The 19,659-nt window shown below is 37.0% G+C and overlaps 2 protein-coding genes across 3 annotated transcripts in view; both read left to right on the forward strand.

Annotated features, from left to right (window-relative positions):
• The first annotated feature begins 5,928 nt into the window (after positions 1–5,928).
• ap4m1 (adaptor related protein complex 4 subunit mu 1) lies at positions 5,929–16,071 on the forward strand. Of its 2 annotated transcripts, XM_022681111.2 has the most exons (16): positions 5,929–6,030; positions 6,255–6,278; positions 7,299–7,384; positions 8,232–8,338; positions 8,457–8,553; positions 8,769–8,879; positions 9,005–9,085; positions 9,742–9,804; positions 9,905–9,971; positions 10,073–10,126; positions 10,263–10,369; positions 11,280–11,371; positions 11,455–11,499; positions 11,621–11,671; positions 11,859–11,976; positions 15,607–16,071. In XM_022681111.2, exons 3-16 carry the CDS (start codon positions 7,343–7,345, stop codon positions 15,796–15,798), a joined length of 1,227 nt encoding a protein of 408 aa, XP_022536832.1. In that variant the 5' UTR covers positions 5,929–6,030; positions 6,255–6,278; positions 7,299–7,342; the 3' UTR covers positions 15,799–16,071. The 2 variants fall into 2 exon arrangements, with proteins under 2 accessions (XP_022536832.1, XP_007259515.1); XM_007259453.4 differs by having other exon boundaries at positions 5,975–6,278.
• Positions 16,072–17,027: 956 nt separating this feature from the next.
• Positions 17,028–19,659, forward strand: part of foxo1b (forkhead box O1 b) — a 39,338-nt gene continuing 36,706 nt past the window's right edge. The window contains exon 1 of the mRNA XM_007259452.4: positions 17,028–17,767. Within this exon, the coding sequence (XP_007259514.3) occupies positions 17,234–17,767 (534 nt within the window). The 5' untranslated portion in view covers positions 17,028–17,233. The remainder of the gene's footprint in view (positions 17,768–19,659) is intronic.

A 19,659-nucleotide genomic window follows, 5' to 3' on the forward strand; every position in this document is an offset into this window, starting at 1 on the left:
CAGTCGTTTTTGTGCTGGTGAACGACTGTCGCACCTAACCTGTTGATTCTCTGAACACAGGTGTGTACTGGCTCAAATACGGCAGACGACCCTGTACCAGCACTGCACTAACAAAGTGGAAAACTGACTGTTCCCTACTGTTAGGACTTTTCTACCAAAGCTGACTTGTATATTTTCTTTTTATTTACAGTTATAGATGACTCCTGTCAGTAAGAATACTTACTCCCGCTGTTATGCTGCTCCTCACACACACACGCACGCACGCATGCACGCACACAAACACACACACACACACACACACACACACACACACACACAGCCTGTTATAGTACACACACACACACACACACACACACACACACAGAGCCTGTTATAGTACACACACACACACACACACACACAGAGCCTGTTATAGTACACACACAAACACACACACACACACACACACACACACACACACACACACACACACACATACACACACACACAGCCTGTTATAGTACACACACACACAGAGCCTGTTATAGTACACACACAAACACACACACACACAGCCTGTTATAGTACACACACACACAGAGCCTGTTATAGTACACACACAAACACACACACACACACAGAGCCTGTTATAGTACTGCTACACGCACACACACGATCAGCATCCCTAGACCCCAAAACCAACCGTCGCGCACACCCCAAACGTGTGATCACGTTTAGAGTGTAAATGAATCTAGATGATATTTACCTTGGTGCCCCTGCGCATCAGCCCAGTTCAACCCTTGCGGTTTCTCGTAGCACTTGGCGCGCGGATTCCTCAAACATTACAACTTTCCATCCTGAAACCTTTGAAGTTTGTAGGTAGGTAGCAAACCTAACTAAGTATTACGTACCTTTTTTGAAATATCATTTATTTTGACTTAATAAATATTTTGGCCGTCAAATATGATTTATAACCCTATCTGTGTTGCCTCTTCAGTTAGCTAAGATAGCTAACTTAGCAGCATATCAAGGTGATATTATCTGAAGCTAAATTATCTCAGAATGTAGCATTAAACACATTTCATGTTAATGTAAATGTTAATGTAGCTATAACAGTTACTAACAGACAACCAAAAAGTATGTTTTTACTTGAAATTCAAATTGTTAACTAGTGTACAAGGCCAGAACAGAAGTACTGTTTCGGTATTTACGTTAGCTAAGCTATAAACAGTTAGCTAGCTAGGATAGAAACCAGCTAGTTTGCTAGCGTTAGCTTAAATGCTTTTACAAACATACATACTGTAAAAGCATTTAGGCTTGCTAGTTAACCAATTTGGTAGTTAGCTAGCGAATTGGTCTTTACTAGCTAAACTAAATGCTTCCACAGGACTTTTGTTTAGATGTTGTACATTAGCTAGCTAGTCAGCTAGGTTAACTTAGTGGTTGTGTGTCTCTACAAGTCACTGTGTAATGTTTTTTTAGCTAGCTTTTTAGTTAAATAAAATGGTGCTGTGTCTGTGAGTTAATATAAAAAAATCTTTATTTGTATTGTTTATTCCAGAGTTCAGTAATACGTTCCTGCACACTCTGCTACTTCGTTAAAAGTGTATGTTATTAACTTAGCTAGCACATTTTTATATAAACACACTCACTACTACCAAATAAGCTTTAGTCAACATTTCTCTAATTTGTAAAATCACACTAGAAGTTGTTTGTGTATGCAGTATATTAGTGTATACTAGAGACAAAAATGTTTTACTTGAAAAAGTTTAAAATTAAATTACACACACACAGTTATCCTGTTAGACACAACAGGAGAATTTAACAACATTAAGTAAAATAGTGGAGCTTTTCAGAGCAATTAAATTATTCATGTTTTATATTGGCAAAAAAAGGAAATAGGAAAATCATAGATACATTTTATTATTGTCAGTAAATTAATATGTTTTAATGTTGCTGCCCCTACTTTCGCTTCTGCTGGTGCCCAATTTTCCAAGTACTTATTTCAAGAATGTGATGTTGAATTTAAAATGGTCATGTCATACAAAAGAAAAAACATAACAGCATTATATTTGTATATCCTTATAATTAATGGAGATGTATTTATATATTTAAGTATTACAGTATGGAGGACCAAAAATGACATATGTATAAATAAATAAATAAATGCACATATAAATGTAGAAATAAATAAATGTTGAAATAAATAAATGAATAAATAAATAAATGTTGAAATAAATAAATAAATATATAAATACACATAGAAATGAATAAATAAATAAATAAATATATAAAAAATAAATACACGCATTAATAATTGTATAGGTAAATAAATAAATTAATAAATACATTTCTAATTTTTTATATTTATTTTTATTTATTCATTTATATGTGCATTTATTTATTATTTCATTTATTTATTCATTCATTTATTTCAACATTTTTACATTTATTTATTGATTTATTGCCACATTTATTAATTTATTTATTTCCACATTTATTAATTTATTTATTTCTGTATTTCTGCATTTGTATGATAGTTAGGTAGGCGGTCCTATCCTCGCTCTAAAGCAGGATTGGTTTTTGAGCTGCAAAAGTTTTGGCTCTACTGCTCCTGCCTTGGCCTGCAGCGGCGACATTTTTAAGCTGTTGACCCTCATTCATTTTCAGCAGTTGTTACTGCAGTAGGGGTTATAGCCGCGATGTTGCTGTGCCGTCCCTTTTGTTCCGTCTCACTGATACCGGAAGTACAGGACGGTGGAGATAAATAAATAAATGAAGAAATGTGGAAATAAATAAATAAATAAATGTAGAAATGTTGAAATAAATAAATGAATGAATAAATAAGTGTTGAAATAAATAAATGAATAAATGTTGAAATAAATAAATGAATGAATAAATAAATAAATGCACATATAAGTAAATATATAAATAAATATATAAATAAATAAGAAATGTATTAATTTATTTATTTACCTATGCAAATATTTATTCATTCATTCATTCATTTATATGTGCATTTATTTATATATTTATTTATTTATTTCAACATTTATTTATTTATTCATTTATTCATGTATATATTTATTATTTCTACATTTATATTTGCATTTATTTATTTATACTTATGTCATTTTTGGTCCTCCATAGTACAGCTCAAACACACACACACAAAAACCTATACAGTATGTGTGTATATGTACAGTACTGTGAAAATGTTTTAGGCCGATGCAAATTTCTTAAAACCAATTATCTCTATATTAAGTTTAGTTAATATTGAGTTTTACTTGGCAAAGGTACCACGTATTAAAACAGATACAAATAAAAATAAATACGGTAAAAAGTAACAAGAAGTCCACAGGTGCCAAACCTTTGTTTGGGCGAACCTATTAAACCAATGTTTTTCATAGTACAAAGTAGGGCTGTGAATCTTTGGGAATCCCAAAATTCGATTCAAAATTGATTCTTGGGGTCACAATTCAATTTTTTCTTGATTCTTTCAAATCAGTTGGATTTCTTTTTCTTCATCCTCCATACTTTAGCGGCGCAACAACAAACACTGTAACACAACACTACATGCCCCTCTGTAGCCTAATAGGGAGAGGCAGTAAGAGCACTGTCGTGGGGAGCTTTTTAACTGTACCGCAGAGCTCAGCTAGTTAAAGAAACAGTCCGGGGTCTCCGTTCTCGTATTTGGTCTTCATAATGCATGTATAATGTTGTTACCCCTGTCTTAACTTTTGGAACATGTTACAGGCATCAAATTCAAAATGAGTGAATATTTGCAACATTAAATTTCTTGTCTTTGTAGTGTATTCAATTGAATGAGTTAAAAAGAATTTGCAAATTGTAATCTGTTTCTGTTTTCTTTTTTTCCCTTTATTTTTTAAATATGTAAACTTTATGAATTAAACATACATTTAATATAAATCTTTGTTTTATGTCTTTCTTTGAGCTTCCAGACAAAGTTTTTCTCTCATTAACACTAATTGAGTAAACAGAATACTCTATTTAAACCAATGGTGAATTCCTTATTAGTGTTTCCTATAATAATATATAATAATCATATTGATGTACTGATGTACAAAGTGGTTATTTACATAAGTTTTATGTACAAATAGCTTGTAGCTTGTAGTAGTAGGAATAACATTGTAGGTTCCTGAACCTCCTAGTTCTTAGAAAACAAATTCACCAACAGTAAAAGACAAAGTACCTTCAGTTACAAAAGTTTTGCTTAACTTGTGTTGGGCACTGGACCAAGTTCGGTGGCAGGATCTCAGCCAGCTTCAAGAACAGTCAGAAACCAGTGTAGGCCCAGTCCTGGTCCTACGTTCAAAAAGACACTGGGCCGAGTCCGGTGACCGAATCTCAGCCAGCTTTGAGGAGTCAGAAACCGAATAAGGCCCAGACTTGGTCCTACGTTCAAAAAGACACTGGGCCAAGTTCAGTGGCCGGATCTCAGCCAGCTTCCAGAACAGTCAGAAACCAGTGCAGGCCCAGACCTGGTCCTACATTCAAAAAGACACTGGGCCGAGTCCGGTGACCGACTCTCAGCCAGCTTCGAGGAGTCAGAAACCGAATAAGGCCCAGACTTGGTCCTACGTTCAAAAATACACTGGGCCGAGTCCGGTGGCCGGTTCTGGGCCACCTTTGAGGACAGTCAGAAACCAGCTAAGGCCCAATACTGGGCCAGCACTCGGTGGCTATCTGGGAAACCAGACCAGCCAAAAGCAGAGAAACTTTGTGTTCTAAATTTTTTTGTTTCAGCAACAATTTTGAAAAGGTTATATTGTCAATGGGACAATATATAGTACCCAAACAATATAGTTTGGACACATATTCTCTTGTTGTAGTTTGAACTTGTAGATTAATCTTAAAGTCGTCCAAACTATGAGGTATATATGGAATTATTTAGAAAAAAAAATGTAATAAAAGAGTATGTTTTTTTTAGTAGGCACCGTAGGGAGCTTAGATGACAGCTTTGGATATCTTGGCATTTTCTTAGTGAGCTTTTTGAGTTAATTACCTCGAATGGCTTTCAGTTAACAGCTGTGCTTTGTCAAGAGTTAACTACTTGCTTGCCCTTAGTGTGTTTAAGACCATCAGAAGTAGAGTTGGTATACAGTGAATGTTCTAATCCATAGTATGGCAAGAACTGCTCAACTAAGTAAAGAAAACTACACTCTACAATTACTTCAAGAACTGAAAGTCAGACAAGAAAGGGTCAATCAGATTTTTTTAAGAATTTTGAAATTATTCTCAAGTGCAGTCGCAAAGACAATTGAACTTTATAATAAAACTGGCTCTCATCAGGACCATGCAGGTGGCTCTCATCAGAACCTGCATGGCTATCACAACATTCTGCACCAACATGCCATCTTGTCTGTTTTGCACTTAGTAGGTGCCTGCTCTACTCAAACCAGTATACTCAAATCTAAAAGAAAATTTGGTTTGTTTACCACTTTACTATGTGATTCCTTATGTGTTCCTCCATAGTCTGAATGACTTTAAACTGTAGAAAAAAAAATTTACTTTACATTTGACAATTAAATGTTTTTTTACCCATTGACGTTCCCATTTTAAAGATAAAGTATTCTTTCAGCAGAGATGAGATTGTTTGGTGTGTTGTAGACACAGGGTGATTTCATTTGAATTTAAATCTAAAGTCTCTATTTGAATGTGTGGTTTTAAACAGCCAGTAATCAACCAATTTAAATTTCCAAACAAAAATGTTACTTATATAGTAATACTTTAGATTATGATACACTTGCATATTTAGGTAGGCCTAATCATTAATTTGAAATTTATCTTATTTATATTTAAAGTAATCCTCAACCATAGAGAGATGGACATGAGACGATTAATTGAATTTTACTGAATTTGAGAGGTTTCTGGCTGATAAACTCTACCTCACATCTCTCATATCTGAGCTGTTCTGTCTCTGGTGCAGACCCGCGTGTGTGAGTTTCTCCTCCTGGCCATCAGGCGGCGCTAATGATTAATTTTCAACTGGCCGTCCGGAAAAGAGCAGCCGGTTGTTTACAGTGCTAGGTTAGTGTTCACAGCTAGATATTTAATTTTATATAATTTAACAGCTGCAGTTATGAGTAATATCTATGTTTGAATAAGTTATAGATAAATGTTGCTCGCGGTTCTGTAATATGGAACTTCAGTGGTGACCTGCTGCACATCTATGCGCGTAATCTTAGCCATACATTGATTCTGTTTTCTATTTCGGAAAATGATTTCTCAAGTGTTTATTTTATCCTCTAAAGGAGACCATCTCATTTACAAAGACTGTATCCTTCATTACTGATCCACAGAACTCTCTAAAGTACTGTATGATTAAGTTAAACATGTAAAGGTAGGATTGTAAAGGTTCAGTTTATACTGAACGTGAAGTATGTAACTTAAACCCCTGGGTTTTGTAATATGCAGCTCATATTAATAGTAATACTTGTAAATAAAACGCCTAGGTTTAAAACATTGACTGTCTCTATGCCTGTCTGTCCGTATATTAATCTAACTATGTCTGTCAGTTTACCTATCTGTCTAGAGGACTAGATACAGTAATACTGTAACTGTAAAATGTTCTTTTTTATCTGCTATCATTGCTTTTGCATGGACTGTATCCCGTGATTTCAATAAAAAATGGACCAGTATTACTATCAGATAATGCAGAATCTTGTAGCTGTAATGACACCAGAGGGTGTTTGTTGCTTAGGTACTTTTCACAATAAACTAAATTTGTATTGTATGACATTAGCAGGTGATTTAACAGTTTACAAGCCTATGTAGTGGCATTTGTCATTTAAATGCCCACCAAAAAAAAAAACAGAATAATGTACATACTGTTGGACTGCAGACACTTAACGGTATGTATATATTTATGTAAGCATTGCTAAAGAATGTATGCAGGAATGAGTTGAAAAAATATACTAATAATACAGTATTTCAGATGTAAATACACAATATTCTTGTAAAGAATTAATGCTAAATGTATATGGGACTCAGATAAAAGAAAACAAAAACATCCTGATCTGTTGCTGAATCCAGTCAGATCTTCACAGCAATGTTCCACAATCTAGAAGAAAGCAAACCCTAGAGAGACTTATTCCAACAAAACCAGGATAAACTCTGTTTGAATGCCCTTGATTTAGAAAGAAACAATAAATGAGCAGCTGTTTAAATACTTATGTCCAGCTAGTATACCTAACAGCAGGTTATGGCAGTATAGCTGCCACTAAATGGGGTTTTAGTGTTTAGGTTCTATCTCTGTTCCTGTGTGCTTGTTTGCATTTTGCTTAACACTATTACAGATCGTGGGGAAGCTGACAAAGATGCTGTCAGCATTTTTTATGAAATGGTTACGGCACTGAGTGGAGACCAGCCTCCTGTGGTGATGGTAATATGTTCAGAATTATTTAACTTTTTTGGGTTTGTACTTTAGGCATGTTTAACATAGGTGCATGTTGACTGCATGTACTTATGGTATGCATTACATTACATTACATTACATTACATTTGGCAGACGCTTTTGTCCAAAGCGACTTACAATAGTCAAGTACAATGTAAAATAAGTTTCAAGGTAAAACATCTTTGGATAGGGATAAAAGGAGGACAAGGGGAGTAATAGGATAGAGGAGTGAAGGAGAGGAAGAAGGAAATGAGGTTAGAAGTAGTTAGTGTGTTAGAGGTGTTAAGAGAGTAAGTGCTCTTTGAAGAGTTCTGTCTTCAGGAGTTTCTTAAAGATAGCGAGAGATTCTCCTGATCTGGTAGTGGAAGGTAGTTTGTTCCACCATTGGGGAACTCTGTATGAGAACAGTCTGGATTGCTTTGTGTGAGTTTTTGGCAAAGCGAGGCGACGTTCACTGGAGGAGCGCAGCGGCCGGGAGGTAGCGTAAGCCTTCAGGAGCGAGTGCAGGTAGGAAGGAGCCTGTTCTGTCATCAGGAGCCTGTTCTGTCATCAAGGAGCCTGTTCTGTCATCGACTCTACTATGTATGCGACTCGACTCTACTAAGATGTTAAATTTTTCTATATGAAAATATTGCAAATTTGGTACCTAGTACTTAAAACTGGGTACTTTTTCAGTATCTGTTTCATGTGATTCATTATGTAACATGTATAGATTGCAGAGCGCCGACTGGCCAGAGAAAATCCTCAAACCAGAAGCCACAAACTATAGTAACTACTGTAATAAAGATCAAATTAATTGTGGCTAAAGAATTACCTTCTTATTTTGGTTTTACAGAGTCATAAAGATCTAAACTTCATTCATGTCAGACAAGGTGGACTTTACTGGGTAGCATCTACAAAGACTGACGCCTCTCCGTTCACCATCATAGAGTTTCTCAACAGGTAAACAGCGTTGTCACTTGCCACTTTTTCATTAAAATATGCGGGGTTTTTTTTGGTGTTGTGTAAAGTCACCTTGCATTTCTTGAGGATGAAGCTAATGTTTTTGAATGTTTTGCAGGCTTGCAGCTCTAACTAAAGACTACTGTGGCAGTCTGTGTGAGAAATCTGTGCGGATGAACTTTGCCCTTATTTACGAGCTCCTGGATGAGATGGTGGTAAGTACATATGCCTTTCATTCATTTTAAAATATTTGGATTACACAGTGACCAAATGAATACATAATATAAAGAAAAGTTGGTAAATTTGCTTAATTTTATTAGCAATTTTTAATTTACCCATTTTTGGTTACTACAAATTATTATTATTTTTTTATTTGATTAATGCCTCTTCTTTCTTTCTTCTGGACTGTTTTTATCATTTTGATCATTAGGACTATGGCTACATACAGACAACCTCCACTGATATCCTGAAAAACTTCATCCAGACGGAGGCGGTCACTTCCAAACCCTTTAGTCTATTTGATCTTAGCAATGTTGGCCTGGTGAGATTTAATGTGTTACATTCCAGCAAGTGCATTCTGTTTGTCAGAATTCTGTTCATTTGAATAGTAGCACACCTCTTTTTAACAATATAGGACATTTTAACACCCATTATTTTCCAATGTAGTTTGGAGCTGAGACGCAGCAGAGTAAAGTTGCTCCCAGTGCTGCTGCCACTCGCCCCATCATGTCCCATCGGAGCGAGCAGGTAGGACCGGCGATTGTTTTCTAATACTAACTGGTCCAGGTGGTTAGACTAGTAAGAATGATTAATGGGATATTCTTGCATTTAGAGCAACATTATGTGAAAATTTGTTTATTTTTGCACCTATGCACTCAAAAATTGTTTCATCATTTTCATCGTTTCACCAGTGTAGTAAATGCAAATCACACTAATTTTTTGAGAAGTTTGATGCAACAGAGTCAAATTACAGGATTTTAAATAAATATGACTCATCGTTTACAAAACATTATGTAGTTTTGGCGTAAGTCTTATGTAGCTCCACCAAAGTTTCATTGTGCAGTAGCAGTGTTCCAGTTCGGAGTGGGAATGACAGAGATGCCATTCTCCATGCTGCGGTCAGTGGAGCATCAACATGAATCTGAAGATGCTGTGTTAAAATAAAACTGCTACATAGTGTTGCTTAAATAATTAGTAAATCATGTTTTGTAATATTCTCTAGTGTTGGCATTGGAGTCTCAAACATTTAAATAAATGGATGTTTTGTATCCTTCCGATTCTTTTTAAAGCACTTCTATGACCATTCTTTGTCCATTCATCATGATGTCCAGACAGGATGTAAGGAACAACTTTCACAAAGTGAAAAACAGCGAAAATACAGCATTTATTGTGTGTGTTTGCAGGGAGGAAAAAATGAAATCTTTGTGGACGTAGTGGAGCGAATCTCTGTGGTTATCGGCTCCAATGTAAGTGGCGCGGGTAATTTTGTGCACAGTTCTGGCTTTTTAAAGCAGACAGGGTCTTTAGAAACTGTTAATCACATCTACCTACGTGTCCTCTTTCCAGGGTGTTCTGATGAAAGCAGATGTTGAGGGAGAGATCAGGGTAAAATGTTATCTTCCCACTTGTTCAGGTGAGACAAGCAACATTATTTAAAATCATTTCATTAGTATAAATCAAAAATGGTTTTAAATGTTTTACAAATAAAAGCTTGTTACATTTTTTTTTGTGTAGAGATGAGGATTGGGCTGAATGAGGAGTTCAGTATAGGAAAGTCTCAACTGAGAGGTAGGAATAAATATGAAAAAAGGATAAAAGAGTGTTATGATTGGTAATCAAAATTATATATTTATAATAAAACTTTACTGTTATATTTTATATCTCTTGCTCACTTTCTTTCTCCCTCTTTCTTTTCTTCTTTCAGGCTATGGAATGGCTGTACGGGTTGATGAATGTAGTTTCCATCAGGCCGTGAAGCTTGATGAATTTGATACATACAGAATTTTGAAAGTTTGTCCCAGCCAAGGAGAGGTAATTACAAGTACACACACACACAAATGTGCACACACACACAGTTTCCAAGACCAAGAGAAGAGCTATTCTTGATTAAAGAGGAAAAAAATAAATGTTATTATTAATAATAAAAATAAAAAAAATAATAATAAAATCTGTGTCTGTAAGTGGTGCTGCATCTTTGCATCTTTTTTTCATCTTTGCATGTCCCAGTGATTTATATTTTAGAAAGCTGGTGTCAGAGCATAGGGTCACTCCTGGAACAATAAGGTTTAAGTGCTTTGCCCAAGTGTCCAGCAGTGGTAGCTTAGCAGACCTGGGTGTTGAACCCACAACTCTGTGAACAACAACAAAGAGCCCTATTTATAGAGACACCTATGCACACACACCCTCCCTCCTCCCCTTTTCCAAGAACAGACTTTGTCCATGTCTAGGAAACTGAAACTGCTTTGAATCAAAAGTCACAGGACATCCTTTTAATTCAGAAATGAAATATAGTGGCTTTCAAAAATGGTGGCTGTGTGGGTGGGAAAATGCATAATCATTGCTTAATTAAAGAGAAGTTAAATAAAAGTACAGTTCAAGTTTCAGTGGTATCCAGTTTTATTCACATATGCAAGGGAAGCTTATTGGTGATCCCTTAGTTCCGGTCAGAGTGGCTGTGTATGCTGTAAAGATCTGTGTTTAGTTTAGTAGTGGCGCTTCATGTTGCTGCTGCTGCTTGTAATTAGTGCTATGGTCTCAGAACATATAAGACATGATGGTTTGGAACTGCCTGTCGGAAGATTAAACAGGTATGTCTGTCCGTTCTTCGCGAAAAAGGCAAATTTCGCCATCCCATTTTAGAGCTTGCCATCTGCACCATTTACACTATAAAATGGCTTGTCTTAAAATGACAGGCACTCAAACTATTTTTTTATGCTTTTAGCAAACCCTTATGCAGTACCAGCTGAGTGATGAGCTGCCCTGTGCTCCTCCATTCCGCTTGTTCCCCACGGTGGAGAAGGATTATGGAAACAGGTATACTGACTGTGATCTGCTAAACCCTGAATAATCATTACTTTTGTGAAAAATGTATTAACAGTTGCCACCTCTTCCCACAGATTATTAATCTTCCTCAAGCTACGCTGTGATTTGCCTCCTAAAAGGTATATTACATCACACAAATATATATATGTACAAATTATGATAATCCAAATGACTTTTAGCATTGGCATGACTGGTAAAGACTGGTTTATAATTACTTATGACTCAGTTCTGTTTTTGCAGCACTGCCTTAAATGTTTCTGTTACTGTTCCTGTCCCAAAGAGTTCTTTAAGGTAAGAACATGTAGAAAACTGACAATTGAAATCTCTGTTCTCATATACATCACGTACAAACATGTATTTTAGCACATTTAATATTTATATTATATATATATATATATTTATGATTATAGAATGTAATGATGGTGTCACAGTTACACAATTTCCCTATCATCACATTAATTCATTTTTCTCTATACAGTCTCTCTCAGGAGCTCAGCAGCCCTGACCAGACAGCAGATCTGCAACTTAAAAACAAAGCCATTCTTTGGTCTATCCCACGATTCCCTGGGGGAGCTCAGCTATCTGCACTTTTCAAGGTGATACTAAAAAGCAAATAATGCAGATTTTGCTTAGAATCCATTACATACAAATACGCCTTGATTATATATAGACAATTTTAAATGCTCATGTAGATGAGCACTGGTATGCTCATCATCTGGGTTTCTGATTTTTTTTATTCATTATTTATTATGAATTAATTGTTTACTTAATATCTACTATGACATAGTCTGTACTATGTTGACTGAATTATTAAGTATTTGTTATGAATTATTCTATATCTACTGTAAATTGTTTCGTATCTATTGCTGGAGTCCAGTAACCCTGAAGAAAATGCTGGAAAACAACAGCCAACAGTATTATTCTGTTATTTATAAACAAATGGCTTTCTATTGTAAAAAAGTATTTAGCTGTAAATTAACAGGCAGATGTAACAGTATTATTCCTTCTAACTCTTTAAATGCATTGTGATTTAGGAGCAATCTGGTAGGGAGGTTTTATGGCAATACACTAACATATTTTTCTGTAAACCCACAGTATAATACTGGCAAGTAAGATTGCCAGTGTTTTACCAGATTTCCTCAGGGTTACTACTATAATTTAACTCAGCATTTGGATATTTCAGTATGGTGTTTAACTGCTAAGTGTAAAGTTTACTGTAAAATACCATGTGTATTACTGTACCTTACATTACATCAAATTACATATATGTACAGTGCATCCGGAAAGTATTCACAGCGCTTCACTTTTTCCACATTTTGTTACGTTACAGCCTTATTCCAAATTGTATTAAATTAATCTCTTTCCTCAAAATTCTACACAAAATACCCCATTATGATCATGTGAAATTAATGTTAAAAGAAAAAAAAAATCATGTTTACATAGGTATTCAAAGCCTTTGCTTAATATTTTGTAGAACCACCTTTGGCAGCAACTACAGCCTCAAGTCTTTTTGAATATGATGCCACAAGCTTGGCACACCTCTGTTTAGGCAGTTTTGCCCATTCTTCTTTGCAGTACCTCTGAAGCTCCATCAGGTTGGATGGGATCTCTCCAGAGATGTTCAATCAGATTCAAAATGAACCGTCGCCCCAGTCTGAGGTCAAGAACGCTCTGCAGCAGATTTTCATCCAGGATGTCTCTGTACATTGCTGCATTCATCTTTCCCTCTATCCTGACTAGTCTGCCAGTTCCTGCTGCTGTAAAACATCCCCATAGCATGATGCTGCCACCACCATGCTTGACTGTAGGGATAGTATTGGCCTCGTGATGAGCAGTGCCTGGTTTCCTCTAAACATGACAACTGGCATTCACACCAAAGAGTTCAGTCTTTGTCTCATCAGACCAGAGAATTTTGTTTCTTATGGTCTGAGAGTCCTTCAGGTGCCTTTTGGCAAATTCCAGACGGGCTGCCTTGTGCCTTTTACTAAGGAGTGGCTTTTGCCTGGCCACACTGCCATACAGGCCTGATTGGTGGATTGCTGCAGAGATGGTTGTCCTTCTGCAAGGTTCTCCTCTCTCCACGGAGGAATGCTGGAGCTCTGACAGAGTGACCATCGGGTCATCGGGGCCCTCCCCCGATCGCACAATTTAGACGGCGGCCAGCTCTAGGAAGACTCCTAGTGGTTCCAAACTTCTTCCATTTATGAATGATGGAGGCCACTGTGCTCATCGGGACCTTTTGCCTTTCCAAATCATGTCCAATCAGCTGGATTTACCACAGGTGGACTCCATTTAAGCTGTAGAAACATCTCAGGGATGATAGATGGAAACAGGATGCACCTGAGCTCAATTTTGAGCTTCATGGTGAATGCTGTGAATACTTACGTAAATGTGATTTCTTAGTTTTTTTAATTTTAGTACATTTTCAGAACTCTCAAGAAAACTTTTTTCACATGGTCATAATGGGGTATTTTGTGTAAATTTTTGAGGAAAGAGATTAATATAATACAATTTGAAATAAGGCTGTAACGTAACAAAATGTGGGAAAAAAAGTGAAGCGCTGTAAATACTTTCCGGATGCACTGTAAGCCTGTCACAATAAGAATATTTTGTGAACAAAATGTACCAGAAATGATTTTGATTTTTATATTATTGTAATTTTAAGACCATTACATCCATGACAAAATGATTATAGAATAGCATAACAACACATTTATATATATATATATTTTCACCTAATGCAATCCACAATGTGTGTATGTGGTCGCAGTTTTTGAAGCATTGGCCATTGCACGACTGGATAAAATACTGTTCACTGTTATATATGTGAACAACATACAAATAAACATAGTAGACAATATCACCATTACCTAATATTATTGAGGTCATGTCCATTTATTGTACGATAAGTTGATAATGCGATTATTTCGACAGGCCTACCTATATGTTACTACTGTGATCTAATTTCACAGTTATTTACTGTAAAATTTATTATGGTATTCTACTGTAGAATGTGAAGTTTGCATTATTTTTACAGTGTTATATTAATGTTTAATTATATTGGTCAAGTCCTGCTTAAATCCTATAGTGTTAAGTAATCAGTGGCACCTTTCACATGATGTGTAGTCTTGGAGGGGTGTGTTTTAAGAGGTCTGTAGCTGCAAATGACTAGAAAGGGAGTTGTAGCAACTATAAATCCTGTGTTATGCAATTGTAAGTTGAAATTCAAGTAATTTGTGCTGTATTTTCATAATAATTTTATAGGTGCCACTGGGTAAAGAATATATAGCCACAATCAATATGTAAAAGACATGTGGTATGTCTAATGACTTTAGTAGACCCCATAAAGAGGGAGGGCCCAATGCTCAGGTTGTTGTATGAGATATTGACTTCTACAGTTATATACTAGACTTGAAGAGCTCTTGACCAAAAAATACATTTTTATTTTTAACACAACTGAATTGAGGAATATGTGAGCTAACACTATAATTTCATAAGTACTAAATAACAGTTTTGCCCTGTATTTTTTTAGAAACCGTATTTAACTGTATATATGTTTACAACAGTAGGATACAGTACAGGCTAAAAGTTTGGACACACCTTCTCTTTTTCAAAGCGTTTTCTTTATTTTTATGACTATTTATATTGTAGATTCTCACTGAAGGCATCAAAACTATGAATGAACACGTGGATGTACTTAACAAAAAAGGTGAAATAACAAAAACAAAAACAAAAAAACAATATATTCTAGTTTCTTCAAAATAGCCACCCTTTGCTCTGATTACTGCTTTGCACACTCTTGGTATTCTCTCAATGAGCTTCAAGGGGTGATCACCTAAAATGGTTTTCCAACAGTCTTCCCAGAGGTGTTTAGCACTTGTTGCCCCTTTGCCTTCACTCTGTTGTCCAGCTCACCCCAAACCATTTCGATTGGGTTTACTTCCAGTGACCATGGAGGCCAGGTCATTTTTTGTTAAGTACATAACTACACGTGTTCATTCAAAGTTTTGATGCCTTCAGTGAAATCTACAATTTGCAGTACCATGCCATAATTATTTTTGCAGTTACTGGTTTTATGTAAACTCTCAGTATTAAAACGTATTTTAAACTACTGGTGACCACAGCTTTCAGTGTATTTTCAGTATTTTAGATTTTATAAAAAGTATAGAACCCTTGTTTGTTTAGAAAGTGATACTAACCCTGTTGAATGCTGTCTGTTCCTACAGGTGGAGGTTCCAGGTCTTAGCTCTGCCTCACTCTTGGAGGTGGGGCCAGTCAGTATGAGCTTTGAATTGCCCAAACACACCTGTACAGGACTTCAGATCCGCTTTTTGCGGTTGTCTCCAACCCACCCAGGGCTGTCCCAGCGCTGGGTGCGCTATGTCACACACTCTGATTCATACACAATCCGCATCTGACACATGCTCTGGACAAATGTTTACTACATGCTAAGGACCGAAGCTGTAGATGCTGTTGATCTTGTATGAGAACAGGTGGGGAACAGCCAGAGTTTTGGACTTTTAAGCAGGGGCCCACTTGCACACACTTGCACATCTCATTGTGAAAGCAGGGAAAGGACACATTCTTCAAGATGTGTTTGTGTTGTGGAAAACACGTGAATGGACTGGTTACTATTATTAAAGTGATTGTTTAAAATTATTTACAATATTAAATGAAAGTTGTGCCTGTGACTCTGATTTACTAAAACATTTTGAGAAGAATTGTTTTTCAAGTCACATCTCTTTGAATGGTGGAGGGATACATGCAGAGCATTGTGAAACAAAGTAGTCCCTTTGAAAACTTACCTTCTTTGGGTTTGCTACAATTTTACCATCATCAAAATAACAAACTAAACCCAGGATACACTATATTTTTGTTTTAGTTATGGCAGGTGCTGGTTTCTTTTACGACCACTGTTAATAAATCCAAACACACTCTGCATGACTTTGTATCTCAACCAATGAATTAAACAGAAATGTAAAAAAGTCAGCAGATTAATGCATTAAAACTAAATACATTAGACATTCCTGTATTATTCACATTACCTGTTAAGCCTAATTTCTGACTAAATGTGTTATTTTGAGAGCAGCATAGTGTGTAGCATAGGGACTGTAGATCTTTTCATGTCCACCAGGTGTAGTCTGCTCTACTGTTGATGCTGGAACAGAATTGGTGGTTTATGGCGCACTCTAGTGACACACAGTACAACATACAATATATCCTGTAATTAATGTCTAAATTAGTAAAGCCTCAAAGCCAGCAAATGTTAATAAAATGTGAGTTTGCTGGCAGTACTGTCAGCAGATTCGTGTTTTAAGGGTGTGTTTACCTGTAGTTGCTTTGATTTCTGATTTCTTAATACTTTTTAATTAACTCACCTGAACTTTAAAGATATTAATACGCATATTTTAATGAAACTGTTTATAGGGTAAAATATTTTTATTTTTTTATTGCTGCTATTGGGGAAATTCAGGAAAGTGAAAGACTAACAGGTTGAAGAGTGTGGCTAAGTACAGTAAGTAAAGGGGCGGGGCTATGTAAATAGATCTGTGTTCGGTACTCGTGACTGGCCGCACAGCGCTGTGATTCAGAAAGTGGGCGTGGTCAGCGCTGTTGTTGGCGTCAGTTCACGCCACTACTACAACTAAGTGCTTGAAAGCTGAAGCGTGGTGAAAGCTGGGCATCACTGAGCTGCTCCAAAATATATACACACACTCAGACGTACTGTCACACACACACACGCGAACACCAGCTCTTACAACAGAACACTTGCCGAAACCCAACCATGCACAGTTGCTCTTAGTTTAGGTCAAAGAGCTCTGCAAACTCGCTTGTCTTGCTTTAGTTTTTGCCATGGCTGAGCAGCGGCAGCGGCAGCTGGTCGACTTCGACCCGGACTTCGAGCCTCTTTCCCGCCCGCGCTCCTGCACTTGGCCGCTTCAGAGGCCGGAGCTCGCGGAGCCGGGTGGTTCCAGCACATCTTCTCCGGCGCCTTCTGTCAAGCAGGAGCCGGGCAATGTGGACTTTATCAGCAGCCTGAGCCTGCTGGAGGAGACTGAGGACTACCCAGAGGAAGGGAAAGGGTTTGTCCCATGCAGCGGCTTCCAGTGTCCGGACGGCTGCGTCCACCAGCAGCCCCAGCAGAGCCAGCAGCAGCAGAGTCCCAGACTGGTTCAGCAGCAACAGGTGCCTCTCCCCGGCCAGAGGAAGAGCAGTTCCTCGCGGAGGAACGCCTGGGGCAACATGAGCTACGCGGATTTGATCACCAGGGCCATCGAAAGCTCTCCCGAGAAGCGCCTCACACTTAGTCAGATCTACGAGTGGATGGTGAAGAGTGTGCCTTACTTTAGGGACAAGGGAGACAGCAACAGCTCAGCAGGATGGAAGGTAGAAACTTACAATATGTTCACATTCACTGCTCACTAATAGTGAAAAAGGAAAATCACACTCTAAAACTGCTGGAGTAGTCATTCTAAAACACACACTGAGTCAGTACTGTAGTACATGTGACATAAGAGCCTAGAAATACAACAGAATATCATCTTTTTGACTCTCATGGAAAAATGTGCACTTTTAAATTCTAGTTTGCAAATAAGTGCTTATGGGCTATAGCATTAAAACCAGTGCCATATGTTGTGAATGACTGATTACCTGGTGCCAATTGCATCTCAAAGGGTGAGATGTATTAAGCAGTAACTAAAGGAATAGTCATTTAATGAAAGTGAATTGTTAAAAGCCGACCAGCCTAAAAATAGGCAAGTATAAGAATCTGGGGTACTTTGACAAAAAAACAAACTATGATGTTTAAATGACTTGATTAGAACATCTAATATGATCAATACGATCATGCTGATCATCATGTTGACTGTTTCTGGCACCAAAAATGCTCCAAATGGTAAAATGCTAAAATAATTGGCACCCAAACTTATTGATGTTACCAGGCCTCACCTGACAACTTTATCCCAGACATCTGCTTCTAAAGTCTTACCACAGGACATCCTCCACCTGTATAAAGCAGTCATACATGTTAGATTTGGGCTGAAACCTGCTGGTACATTAGTACACTAAGCTAATGAATAAGGGCTGTCTGTCAGGTCTGTAGTACAAATTTTATTAATATTCTCGTTCCGAACACACCTCAGCCAGATAGTGGGAGGGCTTACCTGGCTTAGGTGTATTGGGAAATAAAATATGCACTGCAGGATTAATGAATGTGGGTTAAAGGGAAACTTTCAATTATATTTTTCACTGATGTACATACTATACCATTGCATACACAATGCTAACTGAATTTAAATTCATATTTATTTATATAGCACTTCTGACAACAAAACTTGTCACAAAGCAGCTTAACATGGCTCTGGGTACAAACATCTCTTGGGCAAGCCAAATGTGACTGTGGCAAGGAAAAAACTTCTCAGATCAAGAAAAAGAAACTCTGAGAGAAACGTCACACAATCCAGTTGAGTAACACATAGGGCTGTTATGTGCTTTACCTACATGTAATAATAACAGGTTACTGAAAGAAGGAGCGTGAGACATTATGAGGTGTAATAAGTAGCTACATGTAAACACAACACAAGGTTATAATCTGTAGTGTAATTTAGCTGCTTGTTGTAAGAGTAAGTGTTGGTGAAAAAGGTAAATGGTTTTAAGATATAGCTTAGCTACATATAATCATAAGCTACATGTAATAATAATGTCATTTAGAGGTGTATTTTAACTATGTAAAATAACAACTGCAATTTTGCTCTATATTTAAGAGCAAAGAGGTATAATGTGTTTAAGTATGTGTTTCTAAGCGTTTCTAAGAGTGGTTAAAAAGCAGCAATTATTAGCCTGTATTTTAAGCTCTGGCTTGTGAAGTCCCCCAGCCACACGTGGTTTAGTCTGGGATTTCTGGGATGAGAACTGGGGCACTAAACACTCAAATGAACACACACACAGCACAAACTGTGTGTGTTGCAATGCCCTGTAACTCAGCTCAGCTCAGCTCAGTTTCACAGTGTGATCATTGATCTGTGTGGTTGTAAGTGATTAGAGGGGACAGAAGTCCATGCTGCTTCAAACTGAGATGTATCTACGTGCATGTTTAACAGAGAACAACTTCCTCACTGTTCGCCTGCAAACGGAAGAATGAGGTTAGCTGAGGTTGTGTGAAAATGTCCCATGCTGGCAGGAGGTACAGAGATGTTTCAGTATGAGTAACCAAGTAGAGGAGGGTGAGCTATACAGAGATAGAGAGTGTGTAAAAGCAAGCGTAAGATCATAGTTTCAGA

This window comes from Astyanax mexicanus, chromosome 20 (assembly GCF_023375975.1).
Source record: "Astyanax mexicanus isolate ESR-SI-001 chromosome 20, AstMex3_surface, whole genome shotgun sequence".
Taxonomy (NCBI): domain Eukaryota; kingdom Metazoa; phylum Chordata; class Actinopteri; order Characiformes; family Acestrorhamphidae; genus Astyanax; species Astyanax mexicanus.